The sequence below is a fragment of the Vipera berus genome (assembly GCF_964194415.1).
Source record: "Vipera berus genome assembly, chromosome: 10".
Classification (NCBI taxonomy): domain Eukaryota; kingdom Metazoa; phylum Chordata; class Lepidosauria; order Squamata; family Viperidae; genus Vipera; species Vipera berus.
This window is the reverse complement of record NC_138213.1, coordinates 16,696,208-16,717,716: the sequence shown is the minus strand read 5'-3', so window position 1 is coordinate 16,717,716 and position 21,509 is coordinate 16,696,208. Positions and strand designations below refer to the sequence as shown.

At 42.6% G+C, this 21,509-nt stretch overlaps 1 protein-coding gene across 1 annotated transcript in view; it reads left to right on the top strand.

The window, feature by feature from the left end:
• The window catches only part of NUP93 (nucleoporin 93), a 135,151-nt gene that overhangs the window by 89,389 nt on the left and 24,253 nt on the right, over positions 1-21,509 (top strand). Inside the window, exons 5-11 of the mRNA XM_081335924.1 lie at positions 5,302-5,430; positions 10,157-10,231; positions 11,539-11,628; positions 11,857-11,996; positions 15,422-15,554; positions 19,799-19,956; positions 20,944-21,109. Coding sequence (XP_081192050.1) covers positions 5,302-5,430; positions 10,157-10,231; positions 11,539-11,628; positions 11,857-11,996; positions 15,422-15,554; positions 19,799-19,956; positions 20,944-21,109 — 891 coding nt within the window. The remainder of the gene's footprint in view (positions 1-5,301; positions 5,431-10,156; positions 10,232-11,538; positions 11,629-11,856; positions 11,997-15,421; positions 15,555-19,798; positions 19,957-20,943; positions 21,110-21,509) is intronic.

The window sequence follows — 21,509 nt, the reverse complement described above, 5'->3', positions numbered from 1 at the left end:
GGGTGGGACTAAAAAGTTCAATCAATCAATTCCAACTTTGCGAGAACCTCCCCCCCCCCGTGAGAAGTTGAAATTGATTGATTGAACCTTTTTTTTTTTGGCACACGGTGGCGGAGGCCTAAAGCAAAAAGGTTTTATAAAACCCAGCTGAAGGCCTAGGACTGAGGTGACAGCACGCGTGCCCACAGAGAGGGCTCTGGGTGCCACCTGTGGCACGTGTGGCATAGGTTCGCCACCACAGGAATAGGGAATGGAATGGAATGGAATGGAATATGGAATGGACTGAAATAGAAAATGGAATGGAATGGAATGGAATAGAAAATAGAATAGAATAGAATAGAATAGAATAGAATAGAATAGAATAGAATAGAATAGAATAGAATAGAATAGAATAGAATAGAATAATGGAATAGAATAGAATAGAATAGAATAGAATAGAATAGAATAGAATAGAATAGAATAGAATAGAATAATGGAATAGAATAGAATAGAATAGAATAGAATAGAATAGAATAGAATAGAATAGAACCTGGAAGGGACCTTGGAAGTCTTCTAGTCCAGCCCCAGCCTTCAAGCTCATCTTTGGATTTATAGTGAACAGAAATGTTCTCTTCCAATGCCCTCTTTATGTGTAAAGCAGGCTGAAGCAAAGAAAGTCACAGTTAGCATAGAGTTAGGCAGAGGGGCTAGGAATTAGGATTTGGAAGACTCAGAGTCAAATTCCTCCTCAGTCATGGAAACTTTCTATCTGCTTTGGATTCGTCACTTTTTCTCTGCCCAGCCTAGTCACAGGGTTGTTGTGGGGTAAAAAGAGGAGAAATCCCGAGACAAAATTTCCCGAACTACTGGAATAAAGGCAAAATTGAAGAAGCAAAGCAGTATCTAGCAATGTAATCTGTTTTTCAAGCCCAAAATGGCACTGTGCCCATAAGTCAAATGGCCCTTCAGGCTGTTAATTTATAATTATAAGAGCAGTCATATGGAAGGGTGGGAGGAACAGATACAGTCATTGGTGAAAGTATAGTAATAATAAATTTGAGAGAAAGAATTTAAATGCTTATTTTAGCTGACGATGTCCTTGTGAGTGATAGCTCCGAATTTGCCATGTTGTTGCCTTAAATTCCTGCATAGCGTGATCGTTCAGTTGGCAGATCTCTTCTTTTAAGTACAGCCTTCTCCAAGCTGGCGTTCCCCAGGATTTGTTAGGACTACAGCTGTCAAAATTGCAATTCTCAGATTTTTTTTAGCCTCCGTACATCTGGAGCTGGCTCTGAGAATATGTGTTCGCTGGGATACATGCTGAGAACATCAAGAATCTTATCACTAGCAAGAAGTCTTTGCCGTCCCCATTAAAAAAAGCTAACACGCCGGTGATGAATTTGGGTTCTGAAGACATGTAGGTACTCCTTGAGTTACGACCAAACTTGGCCCTCAGATTTCTGTTGCTAAGCAAGACAGTTGTTAAGTAAGTTTTGCCCTCCCCCATTTTACAACCTTTATTGGCACAATTGTTAAATGAATCACTGCAGTTGTTAGTTTAGTAATGTGGTTGCCAAGTGAATTTGACTTCCCCATTGACCTTGCTTATGAGGCCGCCAAGCATCTCAATTTTGATCACGTGACCATGGGGATGCCGCAATGGTCATAAGTCCCTTTTTCCAGTGCCGTTATAACTTCAAACAGTCACTAAACAGATAATTGTAAGTCAAGGGCTATCTGTATTTTGCATGTCGCAAAGAGTCTTGTGGTTCTTCCAAAGAGGGTCCAAATCAGCCAGTCATTTACCTTGATGTGTGTTACATTAGGCAACATAGATATATTGCTCGTATATGAATGACATTATGCCGGATTCGTGCCCAAAACTAAAGTTACAAAGGATGTAAGGTTTTATGTTGAGCAGAAAAAAGAAAATGGATTCAGTAGCAAGCTACGTTTTAGTTTACGATGAATTAGGTGTCTGAGTCTCACTTCATTCTTAAATTTGGATTTCAATACCAAACTCTACATCTTTTACTGAAAACATAATGAACACATTGGCTTGAATTTTTTTAAACAAAATTTAGGAAGAATAAGAATAGGAATAGGATAGAATAGAATAGAATAGAATAGAATAGAATAGAATAGAATAGAATAGAATAGAATAGAATAGAATAGAATAGAATAGAATAGAATAGAATAGAGCTGGAAGGGACCTTGGAGGTCTTCTAGTCCAGCCCCCTGCTCAAGCAGGAGAACCTATACCATCTCAGACAGGTGATTGTCCAGTCTCTTCTTAAAAAACTCCAGTGATGGAGCGCCCATGATTTCTGGAGGCAAAGCTGTTCCACTGGTTGATTGTCCTCACTGTCAGGAAGTTTCTCCTTAATTCCAGGTTGCTTCTCTCTTTGATCAGTTTCCAACCGTTGGTTCTCATCCTTCCCTTTGGTGAACAACCTGGCCCCCCCTCTGCCTCGTGGCAGCCCCTCAAATACTGGAACAGAGATAACGCTGTTTGGAAAGGATGATAATTGCTGGATTCGATCAGAATTCTGTTCCTTTGTTTTTTAATATCTGCACAGATGTCTTTCAGTATTTACCTAATTATTAAATGTCTAAAATCAGATACACAATGCAACATAAGTAACATCTCGATGGCAGTTTAGATATACCAAATCTGAAACAGTATCTAGTCTTTTACATTCAAACTGATTACTTCATAATATTTGGAACACAAGAGATATCCAGTAGGTATAAACTGAGTAAAAAAAATAAATACTTTTGTTAAGACAACCTCATTCCATAAATTACATTTAAAATAAATTTGGAAATAATGTAAAATCCAAGTTTTAAACATATGGAGAGATCAGGTCATTTTGAAGAATTTCTAGGACTATAGACTATTCATGAGAATGGGTTAAATTGGAAATTTAAAGAAACCCAGAAGAAAATGATGTCAAATTACTAATATATTTTGCTGGCATTTACAATTGATTGTAGCATCCTGTGGCCACGGGATCACAATTTGCATTTATTTTATTTTCTTTGCCATTTTCTGACTGCAAAAGACTAAATACCATTGGATACACTGGATTTACTTAATGACCATAGTGATGTGCTTTACAACCATTTTACACATGGTAGTAAATTCAAATCTGTTCATATGGTACCTTGACTTAACAACTGTAATGAGTTACGATTGAAATTCCAGACTGCTTTGTGGTCATTAAATTGAGGACTGCCTTCAAGAATACAAAGATGATAAAGAAAATTGGGGGGGAGGGCGGGCTGAAGACTAAAACATATGCAGAATGCTTGCAGGGATTGGGTTTGTCTAGTTTAATGAAAAGTAGGACTGTGGGTGACATGATAGCAGTGCTCCAATATTTGAGGGGCTGCCATAAAAAAGAGGGCGGTCAAACTATTTTCCAAAGCGCCAGAAGGCAGGACAAGAAGCAACTGATGGAAACTGAGCAAAGAGAGAAGCAACCTAGAACTAAGGGGAAATGTCCTGATAGAACAATTCATCAGTGGAATGGCTTGCCTTCAGAAGTTGTAGCTGCTCCAACCCTGGAGGCTTTTAAGAAGGGACTGGACAACCATTTGTCTGAAATGGTATAGGGCAGTGATGGCGAACCTTTCAGAGACCGAGTGCCCAAACTGCAACCCAAAACCCACTTATGTATCATCGGGTGCCAGGTGGGCCCATTGGGTGGGCGTGGCTGCAGTGCTAGCGGCAGACTGGGTGGGACTAAAAAGTTCAATCAATTCCAACTTTACGAAATCTTTTTTTTCCCCCGAGAAGTTGAAATTGATTGATTGATTGAACCTTTTTTTTTTTGCACACGGCGGCGGAGGCCTAAAGTGAAAAGGTTTTATAAAACCCAGCTGAAGGCCTAGGACTGGGGTGACGGCGCGCGTATAGGATTTCCTGCTTGAGCAGGGGGTTGGACTAGAAGACCTCCAAGGTCCCTCCCAACTCTGTTGTTCTGTATTCTGCAGTATTGGTTTCACTTAGTTTACTTGCTTTATGTGAAATGAGCAAGGGTTCAACCTGCCTTTTTCAGCATAAAAGATTAGGCAGCCAGTAATGAGAAAGACCACGAAGTCCCTGCTGTCTCTCAGAGCGATGACTGATGTGAAATCAAGGAGCATAGTAGACATCTGGCAGAAGTTTAAAACGCGGCTCAATTCTCCATGCTTGAGAGGGTGGTATGTTGTTTTTTTCCCCCACCCTGCGGAACCTCTTGAATCTCTCTCTTTCTTTCCATCCCATTAAGTCCCCCAAAATTGTCCTCCCGCTTTGGACTTCCTGAATCAAATGTGATTTTTAAGAAAAATGAATAAATTATGAGCTTTAAATTATGAACATCCCGCATTTAGCGTAATTCTGCTTTCTGCGGTTTGAAAGCATCAGAGCCCAAGAACCTTGGTTACTGGAAATGATCTTAACCCATGAAAGCTTGAGGGGAAAATGCATTTAGAATCTTCTGCAGTTCTAGTTTGCAGAGACATTGAGACGGAGGGTGGAGTCCGAGGCAATAATTTTGTAAGCGTGACAGAGATGCAGGGAATGTACCTAATGCTGCCTTGGAGTTGATGGGCAGTGAGATTCTGAACTAGAGAGAAGATAAGCACACCTGGGAAGCTGCATTGGGACCTTAGTCTCCAGTTAGCTGGTCCCAAGCGTGCTTTTATTCTAAAGGCAACTGGGATTTTTGATTTCTCTTTATAAGATATTTTTCATCCAAGAAACGTCTTCAGTTCTAACTAACTGGTGGGGAATTTCATTTCATCCTTCACCAGTTAGTTAGAATTGAAGAGGTTTCTTGGGTAAGAAGCAAAATGTTCTTTTAAAAAAAAACACCTGAAAGTCCAGTTGCCTTTAAAACAAAAGCAGAGCAGTAATTTTATTACGGCCACAGAGCAGCCTTACAAATAAGAATCATTTAAAAATAAACAAAACAAAAAAAGATAACGTTTAACAATTGGTGGTGGGTTGTCAGTGGGCAGTCAAAGTCTGCCTAATTTTTCAGACAGCATAACAACATTTAGCTACGTTCAAGAAACTACATTGGACTGACCTGATAACAGCAATTGTACATACAAATGATTATTTTATTTATTACCTTTGGGACAATCTTTACCTGGATGGAATGAGAACCTGCATAGACATCCAGTAGTCAGGGCCGATTATTCTTTGAGTTCCTGGGCGGATGATAACAGAAACGATTTATAGCTTCTTTCTAACTTACCAAGCTTTCATTGAAGTGGAAGTTGGGATGATGACGGTTTGTCTTTCTTCTCTTATCAATTTCTTCCCAGACCTTTGTTATGGCAGAAGAATATCATCGAGAATCAATGCTGGTCGAGTGGGAACAGGTGAAGCAACGGATCCTCCATACACTGCTGGCTTCTGGAGAAGACACTCTGGATTTCACCCAGGAAACTCAGGTATTTTGGGGGGGGGAGTAGCTGCATTCCTAAAATTATTGGCTTCAATGTACTATTTGTTTGGCTTCAGGGTTGTTGTGTAGTTTTTTTTTTTAGCAATTTTAAGATTTGCAACCTTTGTTATCCTTCCTGTAATACAAATTTAAATTACTTATTCTCTGAGCAGCTCAGAACTTTACATTGAGAACAGCTGAATTCTGCCACAGCTAACACGGGGGCGTATTTTTTCATGATTTATTCTGCAGTTTTCTTTATGTTTGTGTGGCCTAGGACTCAGCTTGAGAGAAGCCAGTACCTACTTCCCAGCTTTCTGAATCTCTTATTCTCTTATTACTTCTCTGCCTCTGCAGTTCAAAAAATAAAAAATCTTTATATCCATTGCTTCTAGAAATTTATTATTATTATTTTTAAAATATTCGTATTCATCCTCTGGCTTGCCCAGGATCACAGCATAGATATCCCATTTCAAGCTATACATTTCCCCGATTTCCACTTTCTATTTAAAATGCTTTTCATGAAAAACGTTTAGATCCTTTTCTGTTTGCACGTGCGAATTGGCGGAGGGTCTTCCAAATAGCAACGACTGAATGTCTCAGCCGTTTGCCGGATTTTTGTCCTCTTCATTCAAGTCTTTTTGAGTCATTGAAGCATTTTCTTTATGGTTCCTGGAAGTGTTTCTCGCTTGGAAATTCTTGTACTGACAACGCAGCGTACAGCCGCAGCAAGCGTCCACGTGTTTTTCCCTCCCCCCCCCAAGTAATGGTACTGGAAAGTAGGTGGGCTCACTCGCTGCTCTGCGGTGGTTGAGCTTAATGGATTTGGCAAGCTATTTTGGAAAGCTTTCAGCTACTTCTGGGAAGGTTTAAATTTCCTCCTTTCAATCCTACAATTCTAATCTTCCTTCTGAGCTGGTCAACTTGTTGCTTGTCCTTGATGACCAAATATTCAAAGGTCCCGGCCACGTTGGAAGGCGTTTCTGAATCTCAAGAGAAAGGGCGGGGGTGGGAAATACCTATCAAGGAAGCCCTCTCAATTCGATTCCCCAAATGGTTCAAAAGATTGAAACGCGATCTGTCGTTCTCTTCTCTTTTCATTCTCTTCTGACATGCCTGCTACGATATTTAGTGTGTCTCTGTGAGAGCATTGGGAAGCCTTGATGGGATTGTTTTGTTCTTGGCTTCAGAGTCAAAGGCCCGGGAGGCTGGAAGTGCATCTGCTGTGTTTAAAAGCCAGTTGTTTAATTTCTCCATTGCAGATTGCACTGCTACTCTTTCGCGACAAAAAAACAAAACAAAAAAAAAACCACAACACCCTGCCTGCATGAGAGAAAGGTTCTTATCCTTCAGATATAATAGGGCTTTAATTGATACCTTGGATTTGCAGAATCGGCTGAAAAGCTCGGATCCAAACGCAGCAGGAGACGGGTCAGCAAGAAAGCCAATTTCCAAGCTTTGGACTGTTTTTTTTTAAATACCCCATATGTGACACTTAAATAAAGTCAATTACCAAGACGATCTTTGTAGTTCAAAGCCAGCGACTTACCGATCCCGCCTCCTTTGAAGTTTGCACAGCTCACTAAACGGAAAGGCTGGTTAAAAGGAAAAATATTTTAGCTGAACTGTATAGTCTTAATAACGCGCGGATCAAGGATCCACTTCTTGGGTCTGCTTGTCTCACTTTCCTCCAATTATCTCCCTATTTTTGCCTCTTCTACTTTTGGGGGGGGGGGTAGTACAGATAGTCCTCAACGTACGACCACAATTAAGCCCAGAATTTCTGTCGGTAAGCGAGACAGTTAAGTAAATTTTGCCCTGTTTCATGACCTTCCTTGCCACCGTTGTTAACCGAATCACTTCGCTTGTTTCATTAGTCACCAGGTTGTTAAGTGAACGTGTGACTTCCCCATTGACTTTGCTTGTCGGAAAAAAATCGCAAAAAGTGACCCCCCCATCTCCCTGGGGACACTGCGACCGTCATTAACACGAGTCAGTTGCCGAGCCTTTGAATTTTGATCACGTGACCACGGGGATGCTGCAGTGGTTGCAGGCAATGGTGGGATTCAAATAGGGGAACAACCGGTTCTCTGTGTGGATGTCACTTCCGGGCAACAAAAAAATTAGCTACCGGTTCTGCCGAAGTGGTGCGAACCGGCTGAATCCCACCACTGGTTGCAAGTCTGGGGGAAAAAAACAGTCATAAGTCATTTTTTTTCCAGTGCTGTTGTAATTTCAAACGATCACTAAGTGAACTGTGATAAGTCGATGACTACCTTTAAAGACCAGTTGTGATTTATCTTGTTTCAATGGCAGCTAGGGAGCCAGGGCTTTCGTCTGTTGTGATTCAGGGTCAGCCTGTGGGTTCGGCAGTTGGGTCGGATGACTCAGATGAGGGGGAGGAGGGGGGTGTTGAAGAACTTGCTGATGATGGCTTTGAGGCTCCGCAGAGCCCCCAGCCAGGCCCCTCCCACCTGGTGGAGACCCAGCTGTGTGAGCCTGACAGCGTGGATGAAGATGACCCACAGCTGGCCCTGTTCAAGGACGCCTGACGCAGGAGGCAGTCAAGTAGGAGTAAACAGAGGAAGGCAATGGGGCTTCTCGGAAGGAGGGAGAGGGAAGCCACGCCCTGAACTCTTTATAAAGGACTTGTGTGGGGAGGGCTGGTTTGCTGAAAGCAACCGCTCAGATAGTGTTTCAAAGCTCCGGTATCTTGGTTCGTGTCTTGTTTGTTTTTGTAATAAATTTGGCAGACGTATTCCAGCCTCTTGCCGTCTGTAAAGGGGTTGCCTTTTCTGCAAGGCCGGTAGCAGGCTGGTACAGAACATCGTCTGAGCTTCCCAGAAGACGCCGCCTCCAGTCTTCCTGCCCCCTTTGGACCGCACTCAAGCAAAGAGGCTGCGCGAAAGAGGGGGCTTGGGAGTGTTATTTCCACTCGTGTCCTAAAACTTGCCGTGCATGGCTCACCCTGCCCCTTGGCATGGCTGTAGCTGCGGAAGGCTTGCATGAAATAATGCACGCTTCTGTCGGGGCTTTGCAATTTGCAACAAGTGAAGCTTAACAAAGGGAAAGGCAGCTGCAATCCGGCTGGCGGGCTTTTTTCTGCTGTGGAATTCTTCAGTTTGCAGCCGACAAGCCGGTCGGGACAACAAGAGCTTGTCACAAAAAGAATTCTCGTTTCTAAACCCACTGGGCTTTCGGCTGTGATGATTTAAGGAACACCGCGATTCTCGTTACTCAGGCAAAAATCAAACGGCAAGGAGATTTATTTATTTATTTATTTATTTATTTATTTATTTATTTATTTATTTATTTATTTATTTATTTATTTATTTTTACCGTGCTGCAAGCTTTTCGCTATCCGTGCCTCCAAGAGATGGATACGAGGCAGGGAAATGCTGGCTTTTTTTTGTTTTTTGTTTTTTTTGCATTGAGACGCCGATACCGAGTTTCATCTGGTTTGTAGTGCACAATCGCGGCGCGTTGCTTAAACACACAGGGGCACCTGACTGGAGACACCTGGGTGACTTATTGGAGGCAGCTTCCCGGTGCTTTTTTCAATGGAATGGAAAAATCCTCTGTAATTTGGGATTCTTTTCAGTCGGTTTTCCCCTAGTGCCAATCTGCAGCTCTTGAAAGCAAACATGTATTTTGCCAGGCTTGTGCTGCAGCTGTGTAGGGCAAACGTGTGATCTTAGAAGCGGGTGCTTTAAAGATCTGCAAACTGGTGCTGTGCGGACACCTCTATGTGCCCCAAAGCACCTTGCTCAGTATTTTGTTTTTTGCTCTAACTAATGAGTCCTCATGTTTTGTTTTCATTCTCAGAAACATAGCTATATTCAGCCTTGCCTTGCCTTGCCTTGCCTTGCCTTGCCTTGCCTTGCCTTGCCTTGCCTTGCCTTGCCTTGCCTTGCCTTCCCTTCCCTTCCCTTCCCTTCCCTTCCCTTCCCATCCCATCCCATCCCTTTCCTTATTTTTATAAATAAGGCAGCAAATATAACCAACAAACTGCCCCTCTCCTATTTTCTTTAAAACTTGCATACTTTTTAATATAGATTTTCTTTTAAAAAGGAACAAATTTCTAAATTTGATGACATACATGGGGTTTGTTTGCGTAAAGAATTAAAATCGTAGAAATTATAAAGAGTAAGCATTTCAGAAGGCAGAGAAGCAGCATTTCTGGCTGGCCACTGACTAAACACTGAACACCAAATTATGTAAGGTAAAACAAATGCATATTTTTACTGGCTGTAGAATTCTGCTTTTTTTAAAAAAAAGTTTTGGAGGTGCTTAGAGAAAAAAGTAAACGAGGTAGTCAGTGTCCAAAATACGTTACGACATGAGTGATGTTACCTAGTACATGATGACATAACCTAGTTTGGATATGAAACGTCTGCAACGAAACCACCAGATTCAGAGAACACTCAGGACCCCGCCCCCACAGTCTTCTTCTTCTTCTTCTTCTTCTTCTTCTTCTTCTTCTTCTTCTTCTTCTTCTTCTTCTTCTTCTTCTTCTTCTTCTTCTTCTTCTTCTCCTCCTCCTCCTCCTCCTCCTCCTCCTCCTCCTCCTCCTGTCTAGCACTGCTGATGTTAACTAGTTAGGTAATAAAATGTCTGCAAGAAAACCAACAAGCTCAGAGAACACCACAGACCCCCAAATTCAACCCTGGGCTACAAACATTCTCTTCTTTTGAAACCCATGGTTGAGCAGCCTTTTTGTCTTCTCTCAACAGCCTAGTTATGTCAGCGAGTTGCCTCCACCAGGTCGCAGTTCCCTGGATAACACAGAGATGGCCTATGCCAGACAGGTGAGTACCCCATTTTAACCAAAAGCAGTTTTAAGAAGTTCTGGGCTTTTTTCTCCAACGGCAGATCTGTAAAATCTGTGCCAGTTATAGATTTGCGTCAATTGTAGTATATGTAAGTAAAGGGAAAGGCTTCGGCTGCAGGATTGGGGCCACCATCTTGATTTTTTTTCCCTTTTAACTTTTTCCCTGCAGCTTTCCCCATGCACACCCCCACCCCCCTTCTTATTATAACAAAAACATCTGTGGTACCTTAAAGATTTTGTAGATTTGCAAAAGGGAAATCATACAGCGCTCCAGTCATTTTAAAGGTTCAACTGGTCTTGAGGATCTAATTCCAGCCGGCCAGACTGAGCTGCGCAGGTGTCCTGTGGCATTCTAAAATCCCATTTTATTTGAAGTTAGGGTTATTGGGGATTGTTATCAGCTATGAACAGGCATTGTAAAACGATACGTTTGTGCGCTTAGGAGTATTTGGACTGTTGGATTCAGATCCAGATTCATCCATTGAAGTTGAACTCCAGTCACTTTAAGGCAGGGGTGTCAAACTCAATTTCATTGAGGGCCGCATCAGCATTGGGGTTGCCCTCAAGGGGCTGGGTGGGTATGGCCTGGGTGGGCGTGGCCTACTGGGTGGGCGTGGCTAGAGTGCGTATGGCCTACTGGGTGGGCGTGGCCAGCTCTACATCCTTCACATCAAGGGTGCCTATGGGGGCCTGGGCAGGAGTGGGACAGATCTGAGGGTCTCTGGCAGGAGGAGGGTCTCTGGGCCAGGGCCAAGGCAGTGGAGGCCGTTCCCTCATTGTTTCCAGGATGGCTTCGCGGGCCACATGAAACCACTTCACGGGCCGGATCCGGCCCCCGGGCCTTGTGTTTGACATGTCTGCTTTAAGGCAACCTTTTCCAGCCATTGCAGCTTTAAGACTTGTGGACTTCAACTCCCAGAATTCCTCAGCCAGATATTCTGGAAGTTGAAATCCACGCATCTTAAAAGTTGCCGCGATTGGGAAACCCTGCCTGAAGGAAGGACCTAAAAACCCATGTTGTTGTGTTTTTTCCCCCCCCCATAAAATAAAAATGCATTTTATTGTTGGGCTTCAGACAACCCCTTGACCCTTTGAATTGGGTTCGCTGTTAGGCAGCAACTTCTTCTCTGTTGCCATCATGCATTCAAAGCGGCTGTCAGTGCAAGCCTGGATCGAGGTATCTTGCATTGAAGCAGTGCATGTGTGAGTGAGGAGGGCATCGTGAAAAGGGAGGGACTTTGTGGCATTATGGTGGATATCTGTCAGTGTTACTCTTGTTTTCAGATTTATATGTACAATGAGAAGATTGTGAGTGGACATCTTCAGCCTAATTTGGTAGACCTTTGTGCTACTGTGGCAGAACTGGAGGATAAGGTATGATTTATAATTGAGCCCCAGAAGTTATCCTGATTATTTCGTTTTGATTAGAAGTCTTGTCACTTAAGAGCAAAACTGCTTGCTTTGTAAATATAAAGAAAGATCTGCGAAGCACATACCCCTAGATCAAAACAAACACATTCTGCTCATTAAAGCCTCCAGCAGATCGAAATTCACGACAGGTTTTTGTTGCTAGATCTGATGCCATCTTCACGCTTGTTGCAGAACATTGCTGACTTGTGGGCCATGGTGAAGCAAATGACTGATGTTCTACTGGTTCCTGCAAGTGACGCATTGAAAATACGGACAAGCATGGAGGTGCAGATGGAGTTTGTAAGGCAGGCCTTACAATATCTTGAGCAAAGGTACGAGTCCTTAAATAGAGGGGGGGGGGGAAACTCCCAGGAAGTTGCCATTTCTCTGCCATGGCATAGAATCAAAGGGCGGGAAGAGACCTTGGAGGTAGTAGTAGTAGTAGTAGTGGTGATGATGATGATGATGTTGGAAGGGACCTTGGAGGTCATCTAGTCCAACTCCCTTCTCAGGCAGGAAACCCTATACCATTTCAGACAAATGGCTGTCCAGTCTCGTCTTAAAAACCTCCAGTGTTGGAGCATTCACCACTTCTGGAGGCAGGTTGTTCCACTGGTTAATTGTTCTAACTGTCAGGAAGTTTCTCCTTCGTTCTAGGTTGCTTCTCTCCTTGGTCAGTTTCCATCCGTTGCTTCTTGTCCTGCCTTCGGGCGCTTTGGAGAATAGCTTGACTGCCTCTTCTTTGGGGCAGCCCCTGAGAGGTTGTCTTTCGGTCCAATCCCCAGCTCAAGGCAGGAGGCATGCTACCCTTTTCTTTTTGAAGATCTGCTGTCCTTTCTGACTTCTCCTCTGATTCGGGCCTCGGAATGATGGCTTCCCTCTGCAAATTAATTAAAACCAGCCAAATCCCTTCTTCGTTTCAAAAGGCAGCGCAGAGAAATGCCTATTGTCGTCTTTTCTCTTCTCCCCAAGCAAGTCCTTTCTTTCAGACATTAAAAGCTCAGGAAAACTTTAAAAGTTCTTTGCCAGGGACTTTGAGCAAATCAGTTTCGCTGGCCACTCGTTCACCACTTTCCGGGGCAAACAAATTAAAAACCAAACAGCTAAAACTGGGCGTTTTAAGAATGGGAATGACCTAGACAGCAACAGTTACCAAGTTGCAGAATTACACGTCGTTCAAATTCAAAACACCTCCCCGATATATGCTACATTTAACTACGCATTTCAGGCTACTGTGGTACCGCGGTACTCGTCCTGAATTTGTTCTGGGAGGTGCAACGAGTCCTAAAAAGGATTAGCAAACAAACCATGTGACTTACCACGTGACTCTTTGTTTCGTCTGGGAAGGACTTCCTAGCTGTCCCTTTTCCTAAGTCAGCGACTTTCCCAACATGGCCGAGTCCCTGTCCGCCTTCTGCATCTGTCCCCCATTTCCTTTTGCAGTGCGTCGAGTGCCAAACAAATGAGGGGTACTCATTTTTTTGTAGCAAAAAATGTGTTGAGTATCCAATTTGACGAGTTTTGGAGCAGTTGAGCACCGAGGTACCACGGTACTGTTCCTCCCAGAGAGCTTAATAACTTTGCATATTAGAGCTGCTGAAATGGCACAGTGGCTCAGCCGCCTGGTTGGAGAGGGGCTGCCACAAAGAAGAGGGAGTCAGGCTGTTCTCCAAAGCGCCCAAAGGCAGGACAAGAAGCGACAGATGGAAACTAGTCAAGGTGAGAAGCAGCCTAGAACTAAGGGGAAATTTTCTGACAGTGAGAACAATTAACCAGTGGAACAACCTGCCTCCAGAAGTGGTGAATGCTCCAACACTGGAAGTTTTTAAGAAGAGACTGGACAGCCATTTTTCTGAAATGGTATAGGGCTTCCTGCCTGAGCAGGGGGTTGGACTAGATGACTTCCAAGGTCCCTTCCAACTACTACTACTACTACTTCTTCTTCTTCTTCTTCTTCTTCTTCTTCTTCTTCTTCTTCTTCTTCTTCTTCTTCTTCTTCTTCTTCTTCTTCTTCTTCTTCTTATTATTATTATTATTATTATTATTATTATTATTATTATTAATATTATTATTATTATTATTATTATTACTGCTGAGACGTGCCACAAGGCTGAGCAGGAGGTAGAAATGCAGGTAGTTCTCGGCTTACAACCGTTCATTTAGCAACCGTTCAAAGTTACAATGTCGCTGAACAGGCACAAGTAACCAGGAACAGGAGTTGAATGCAAAAGCACTAAAAGTTGCTGTGCAGTTCCAGACTTATAACGTGTTTAACCCTGCCTTTGAGCTTAGCTTGCCATCTCCTACACTTACGGCCAGTCCTTGCACTTATGACCATTGCAGCATTCCCACAATCAGTGGTCAGAATTTGGGGGTTTGGCAACCAGCATGTACTCATGATGGTTGCAGCATCCTGGGGTTGCATGATTCCCATTCGGGACCTTCCCAGCTGTCTTCCAGCAAGCGAAGTCAGTGGGGGGGGGAGTGTCAAATTCGCTTAACGACTGCATGATTCACTTAACAGCTGCAGCGATTCACTTACCAACTGTGGCAGAAAGGTCACAAAATTGGGCACAGCTCACCTAACTGCCGCCTTGCTTAGCAACGGAAATTCTGGCCCCAATCACGGTTGTAAGTCAAAGACCACCTGTACTGTGGAAAGGAAAGGAAATAACCCGTGTAGTATAATAATAATAATAATAATAATAATAATAATAATAATAATAATAATAATAATAATAATAATAATAATAATAATAATAATAATAATAATAATAAAAAAAACTTATTCATTAAACATGAAACTCCGTCAACTGAACACTCAATTTGACTGGCACTAATGGTTGACATGGGTTGCTGCCAGTATCCTAGGTATCAACCAGGTATCTCCTTAAAATGTAAGAGCCTTGGTGGAGCAGTGGGCTAATGCCTCCTTAAGTAACACCAGCTGCCTGCAATTATTGCAGGTTCGCATTCCACCAGGCTCAAGGTTGACTCAGCCTTCCATCCTTCCCAGGTAGGTAAAATGAGGACCCAGATTGTTGGGGGCAATTAAGCTGACTTTGTAATAATGCCGCTTGGGGGTGTGTGTGAAAGCCCTAATAAGCAGGCATATACATAGAATGAAGGCTACTGCTAAGCACATTTAATTTGTGCTTAGATTGTAAGCCGCCCTGAGTCTTCGGAGAAGGGCGGGATATAAATGGGATTAAAATAAAAAAAAATGTTCCTAGTAGTGCAGTTTTTTTGTAGCTTTGCTGGAGTGATTGCAGGAAGCTGCAGTTTCTTGATCTATTTTGCAAAGGTTTTGGACATAGTTCCCAGTGCCCCGATGACAGTGGGTATCACTGTTACACGTTTCATCCATAATCGTGCAGTTTCGATGGCCAGGTTGCGGTATTTTGTAATTTTTTTCCAGTTCTTTTTCTTCGACTCTGGCATCTCTTGATACAGCTATATCAATCAATTGTACGCTTTGGTTCTCTATGACTGCGATATCTGGCGTGTTGTGTTCCAAATGGCAATCTGTCTGTATTCGGAAGTCCCACAAGATCTTCACCCTCTCATTCTCGACAACTTTTTCCACCTTATTATTATTATTATTATTATTATTATTATTATTATTATTATTATTATTATTTTATTATTATTTTATTATTATTATTATGTCTGAGCCCTCTTTGAACATTCTTTGTGAGAAATTGGTAAATGGATGTTTAGCCACCCCGACTGACCAGCCATGGCTGATTCCTTGCAGCTACAAGAACTACACCTTGATGACGGTCTTTGGAAATTTGCACCAAGCCCAGCTGGGTGGAGTACCTGGAACCTATCAGTTAGTCCGCAGTTTCTTGAACATCAAACTCCCAGTGTCTGTTCCGGGGCTGCAGGTAGGAGCATCTGGGACATCACGGTCCTAGCAAACCTTTGTTTACTTTATTCATTTAGCTAGGCAGAAATGGCGGTTGTCAGATGGAGAGTTTATAGTTTTGCAATAGTGGCGAATATCTGTAGATGAGAGTAAAGGTTCGTTCTCCAAGCTTGTGGGTTGGTTTCTGAACGTTTCTGTCAATCTTCCAATGGAGGAACTCTTCAAAGAACTCTGAGGCATTGTTTACCTTGGAAGTCTTTATTAGAGCAACATAACATCGGCAATACTTGGTTAAAGCCGAAATCTGGATTCGCCTCCCTTGAGCAGAATAATATTAAAGCATAGTTTCCCTCCTTTAGTTAACCATCATAAATCACATTCTCCAATTAGACTGAAAGGTGAGTTTTCCCTCCTTAGCTTAACCCACCAGTTCTTATCGCCTCTTATTACATACAACCTTGAAAGTGCTCTGCTGCTATGTTATTATGTCGAACTAATCCCCCATGCATATTCTTCCTTTCCCCTCCCATCTTCATCTAACTTTAACTTTAAAAGTGATACAGAAGTAGAAATATAAAATAGCTGCTTCTTCATCTTTTGTCAAAGCAAGAACATCCGATGTTAGCAACGTTGACAGTTTCATTACCAAGCTAGGCAACATCTTCAGCTGAGTTGAGGGGATGTCAGTGTCCATGTTCTTCTGTTTATAAAGGCTTCAGGTGTGGGTGACCTGACCTGAGAAACTTCCCCATCACAAGACCCATCAGAAGCCTCTCTCTGACGACTGGTCACTTGACACACCCACACCTGAAGCCCTTATGAAGAGAAGCGCACTGACACAGAGTTTATAGTATGTGCAAATGGTGCATATTGTATTAGCTTTATCAAGATCGATCAAGAAACTTTATAAATATATGTTAAGTTTAAGGATGGAAGAGGAACAACTTAAAGAAACAGTGATAACATGGGCAAAGAATTTTGGACAGAACATAGAAGTAGAAAACTGGCAAAGCCTTTGGGAAAGAAATTCTAAAATAATAAAAGCGGTGGCGTACAGAGAAAATTTATAAAAATATTTTGCAGATGGCACTTAACACCGGTGAGGTAAGCAAAAATGTTTGAAAACATATTAGCAACTGTTGGAAATGTAGACAAAAACCAGGCAGCTATTACCATTTTTGGTGGACATGTCCCAAAGCCAAAAGCTTCTGGTCAAGAAATATACATATGGTTAGTGAAAATTACTAAAAAAAACATAGATTTTAAGCCAGAATTGTTTTTGTTAGGCATAATTGTAGGAAACTATGAGAAAGAGTAGGGACGCGGTGGCTCAGTGGCTTAGGACGCTGAGCTTGTCGATCAGAAGGTCGGCAGTTTGGCGGGTCGAATCCCGAGTGCCGCGTAACAGAGTGAGCGCCTGTTACTCGTCCCAGCTTCTGCCCACCTAGCAGTTCGAAAGCACGTAAAAATGCAAGTAGAAAAATAGGGACCACTACGGTGGGAAGGTAACAGCGTTCCATGCGCCTTTGGCGTCTAGTCATGCCGGCCACATGACCACGGAGACGTCCTCGGACAAACGCTGGCTCTTCGGCTATGAAACGGAGATGAGCACCGGCCCCTAGAGTCGGAAACGACTAGCACGCATGTGCGGGGGAACCTTTACCTTTTACCTTTATGAGAAAGAGTGTATATATCTAATTTTACATGTAGTGAGAATTGTATTCACTCAACATGGGGAAAATTGTAATTAATTTAATTTTAATTCCATTTATATCCCGCCCTTCTCCGAAGACTCAGGGCGGCTTACAAGCTTAGCAGTAGCCTTCATTCTATGTATATGCCTGCTTGTTAGGGCTTTCACACACACCCCAAGCGGCATTATTACAAAGTCAGCTTAATTTCCCCCCAACAATCTGGGTCCTCATTTTACCTACCTCGGAAGGATGGAAGGCTGAGTCAATGAAGATGAAGATTTACCAACAGGAAGAGTTAATTAAAAAATTTTTTAGATTGTGCAGAAATGGATAGATTGACACTGAAAATGCTCTTTCATTTTCATTTTCTCTTTAAAGAAGAGTCAGTATATTTTAGAACATGGGATACCTTTTATCAGTGGCTAGAAAAATGAGATAGAGAAAAAGGAATTTAACATGTAGTAGTAAGTTAAATGTTGGAAACCCAGACAATATATTGCTGATAAAATATTAAACATTTGTGATTATAAAATAATAATAAAAAAAGATTGCCAAAGGCCAAAGTTCTTTTAAAAAGCCCACCACTGAAAATATTAATTACAGTCTTAAGCTCTTTCTACAAAAGCATCTCTTGCATAGCCTAAGATCGTTCAAAAACGTAAAAGTGGATTGCTTTTGGATCTTGCGTGTGTTTTCAACGCATCACTGTGTTTTGGTTGTTGTCTATATTGTGTGTGCTTTGGATTTTAATCCTTGTTCGCTGCTTAGACTATTGCAAGATGGGCAGCTCTATAAATTGTTTAATTAAATGAATAAGTATCAGTCAGTCAATTTTATTTATGGGCAAAAGGCCCCCAAAACTTGATCACCACAAGCTGCTTGGGGGGGAATAGCATTTCCTGGTCTGAATGCCATATTTTAAAAACACCTATGAGAATAAGAGGGACGCGGTGGCTCAGTGGGTTAGGACGCTGAGCTTGTCGATCAGAAGGCCGGCAGTTTGGCGGGTTGAATCCCGAGTGCCGCGTAACAGAGTGAGCGCCTGTTACTCGTCCCAGCTTCTGCCAACCTAGCAGTTCGAAAGCACGTAAATATGCAAGTAGAAAAATAGGGACCACTACGGTGGGAAGGTAACAGCGTTCCATGCGCCTTTGGCGTCTAGTCATGCCGGCCACATGACCACGGAGACGTCCTTGGACAAGCGCTGGCTCTTCGGCTTTGAAACGGAGATGAGCACCGGCCCCTAGAGTCGGAAACGACTAGCACGCATGTGCGGGGGAACCTTTACCTTTACCTTTACTATGAGAATAAAGAAAAGCAGCCTGGTATATTTAACCTGACAAGGGGAAAAAAATGAGCATTTGATAGGTCCCATATATAATGCATGTTATCCTGAAAAGATACCAGGATTCTCCCCCCCCCACACACACACAGAGTACATTCCGAGAAAATCTTAGAATAAATGAGCAGAAACTGCCAGGAACCAGATGTTGATTGAGCATTGGAAGAACTTTCCTAAAACTGAGATCCGTTTGACGGTGGGATTCTGTAAATGGCTTGGCAAGGTGGTGGGTTATTCTTCGCTGGCAGAATGTAAACACCTGCCGGGAAGATTGCTGTATTGAGTAGAAATTTCTGCGATATAACCTCTTTAAGATTCTTCTCGGCTTGCTGGTTCGGTGTTGGAAAAACAGCATCGAGAAAACATAGTGGATGGTCTCCGGTGGTTCCTTTCATTCACATAAAGGCATGTTCTGTAGCTAAGCTTTCCACAAATGAAAGAAGAGAGGAACAGCGCTCACCAATTCCCCTCTGACCGTAGCATCTTCTGTACCATTTTGAAGAATTCCCCAACTGTCTGGAGCACAAAGACATCAGTGTAAAGGGAAATTTGCTAAAATGGCTCCCTGCATCTTTGGAGGCTCCTGACAGATGAAATTTGCATTCATGAATATGCAAATATAATTTCTAAAAATATGAACACATAGAAAAGCACCTTTTCCAGAAGACAGGCAGGGTTTGAATGTCACTAAGCGTGTGTTGTTGTTTTTTAAGTCTCTGCAAGACTTATTTTTTATACAGAGAAGCCTTCAGGCGATAGTATTTGCCACTTGCAGTTTAGATATCCGGTTTCCCATCATCTAACTTCAAAGTCTTCACTACAATACAGGCAGTCCTCAACTTACAACTATTTGAAATTACGACACTGAAAAAAGGGACTTGTGACACTTACAACTGTTGCAGCATCCCCGTGATCCCATGATCAAAATTCGGATGCTTGGCAACTGACTCATATTTACGACGGTTGCAGTGTCCCAGGATCGTGTCAATTCCCTTCTGACAATCAGAGTCAATGGGGAAGCCAGATTCACTTAACAACCGTGTTACTAACTTAACAACTGCCGTCATTCCCTTCCTTTGGCAAGAAAGGTTGTAAAATGGAGCATGCAACTCATTCAACAGCTGTCTCTCTTAGCAGCCTAAACTTTGGTCTCAATTGTAGTCGTAAGTCGAGGACCACCTAGGAGAAGTCAAATGTCTGGATGTTTTTCTACTTCTGTTGTTTTAGGACGGGGAAGTGGAAGGTCACCCAGTTTGGGCAATCATTTACTATTGCATGCGATGTGGGGACTTGATGGCGGCCATGCAAGTGGTTAACCTGGCTCAGCACCAGCTGGGAGATTTCAAAACTTGGTTCCAGGAATACATGCACAGCAAAGACAAAAGGTATTTGGGTAATGCCAGAAGAAGCCAGGAAAAAATATGACTGTCCGGGGGCGACAGCAGGGGGGCAGAAGAAATAATTCCACTGAAAACCATGATTCTGATTGGAACTTTAAATGCTGGGCATTTCTGCTCATCTCCAAAATCAACTTGAAGAAAACTCCCAGGCACCCTGATTTAAGATGTCAAACGTCTTGTGCACAACTTGAAAACTTGAAGCCATCTTTTCTTCAAGTTGATTTTGGAGATGAGTTTTCCAAGTTTTCAAGTTGTGCGCAAGACGTTTGATACCTTAAATCAGGGATCTTGAGACTTGGCCCTTTTATGACTTGTGGACTTCAACTCCCAGAATTCCTCAGCCAGACTGGCTGAGGAATTCTGGGAGGTGAAGTCCACAACTCATAAAAGGGCCAAGTCTGAAGACCCCTGCCTTAAATCGGTGTTTCTCAATCTTGGCCACTTGAAGAGGTGCGGACTTCAGCTCCCAGAATTCCCTAGCTGGGGAATTCTGGGAATCAAAGTCCACACGTCTTCAAGTGGCCAAGGTTGAGAAACACTGCCTTAAATTAATGATTCTGAAGCAGTTGGGAATCGCAGAAGGTGCAGCCATTTGAAAAATGCACTTAATTTTTTTTTGCTTCAAGTGGAACATATCTATTTTTAAAATTAATCACTCTTTCCGAGTGTGAAGCCTACATTATGTTAGTGGGAAATAATTTGTATCTGTTGTTTCAAATCCATCTGACAAAAGTCTTTATTTGGATTACTGAAGTTATATTATTAGGACGCTTTCTGAAATATAAAGTACTGTGAACTCCACGAGAAACAAGAGTTCAGTCAGCAAAAAGTCATCAAGAAAAAAATAGTATTTTTCTTACGGGAAAACTGCTTGGCTCAAAAGATGACTTTTGCAGCACAGGGTAGAAGATTTGATAAAAAAAAAACCTCCAACTTTGGCTCAAGGCTCAACTTCTCTTTTTAAAATTGTAGGCTTTCTCCTGCCACTGAGAACAAAGTTCGCCTCCACTACAGACGGGCTTTGAGAAACAACACTGATCCTTACAAAAGAGCTGTGTATTGTATCATCGGCCGGTGTGATATTGCTGATAACCACAGCGAAGTTGCGGACAAAACAGAAGATTATCTTTGGCTGAAGGTAATCGGCTTCCCTTCAGAATGATTGTTGTGGCTGCCATCTTTTTTGGATAGTATTCCTTTTTTCCTTCCTCTTCATATAAACCTAAGGGGTGGCACAGGTGCTCAGTGGTTAAAGATGCTGGGCTTGTCGACTGGAAAGCCGGCAACTTAGGTTCAAGTCCCGAGCACCGCACGAGGGGGTGAGCTCCCATCTTCATCCCAGCTTCTGTCAACCTAGCAGTTCAAAAGCATGCAAATGCGAGTAGATAAATAGGTATCACTTTGGTAGGAAGGTAACAGCATTTGACAGCATTCTGGCCACATGAACACGAAAATGTCTTTGGACAGCCCTGGCTCAACGGTCTTGAAAGGGGGATGAGCACCACCCTCTACAGTTGGCAACGACTAGCGGAGTAAAA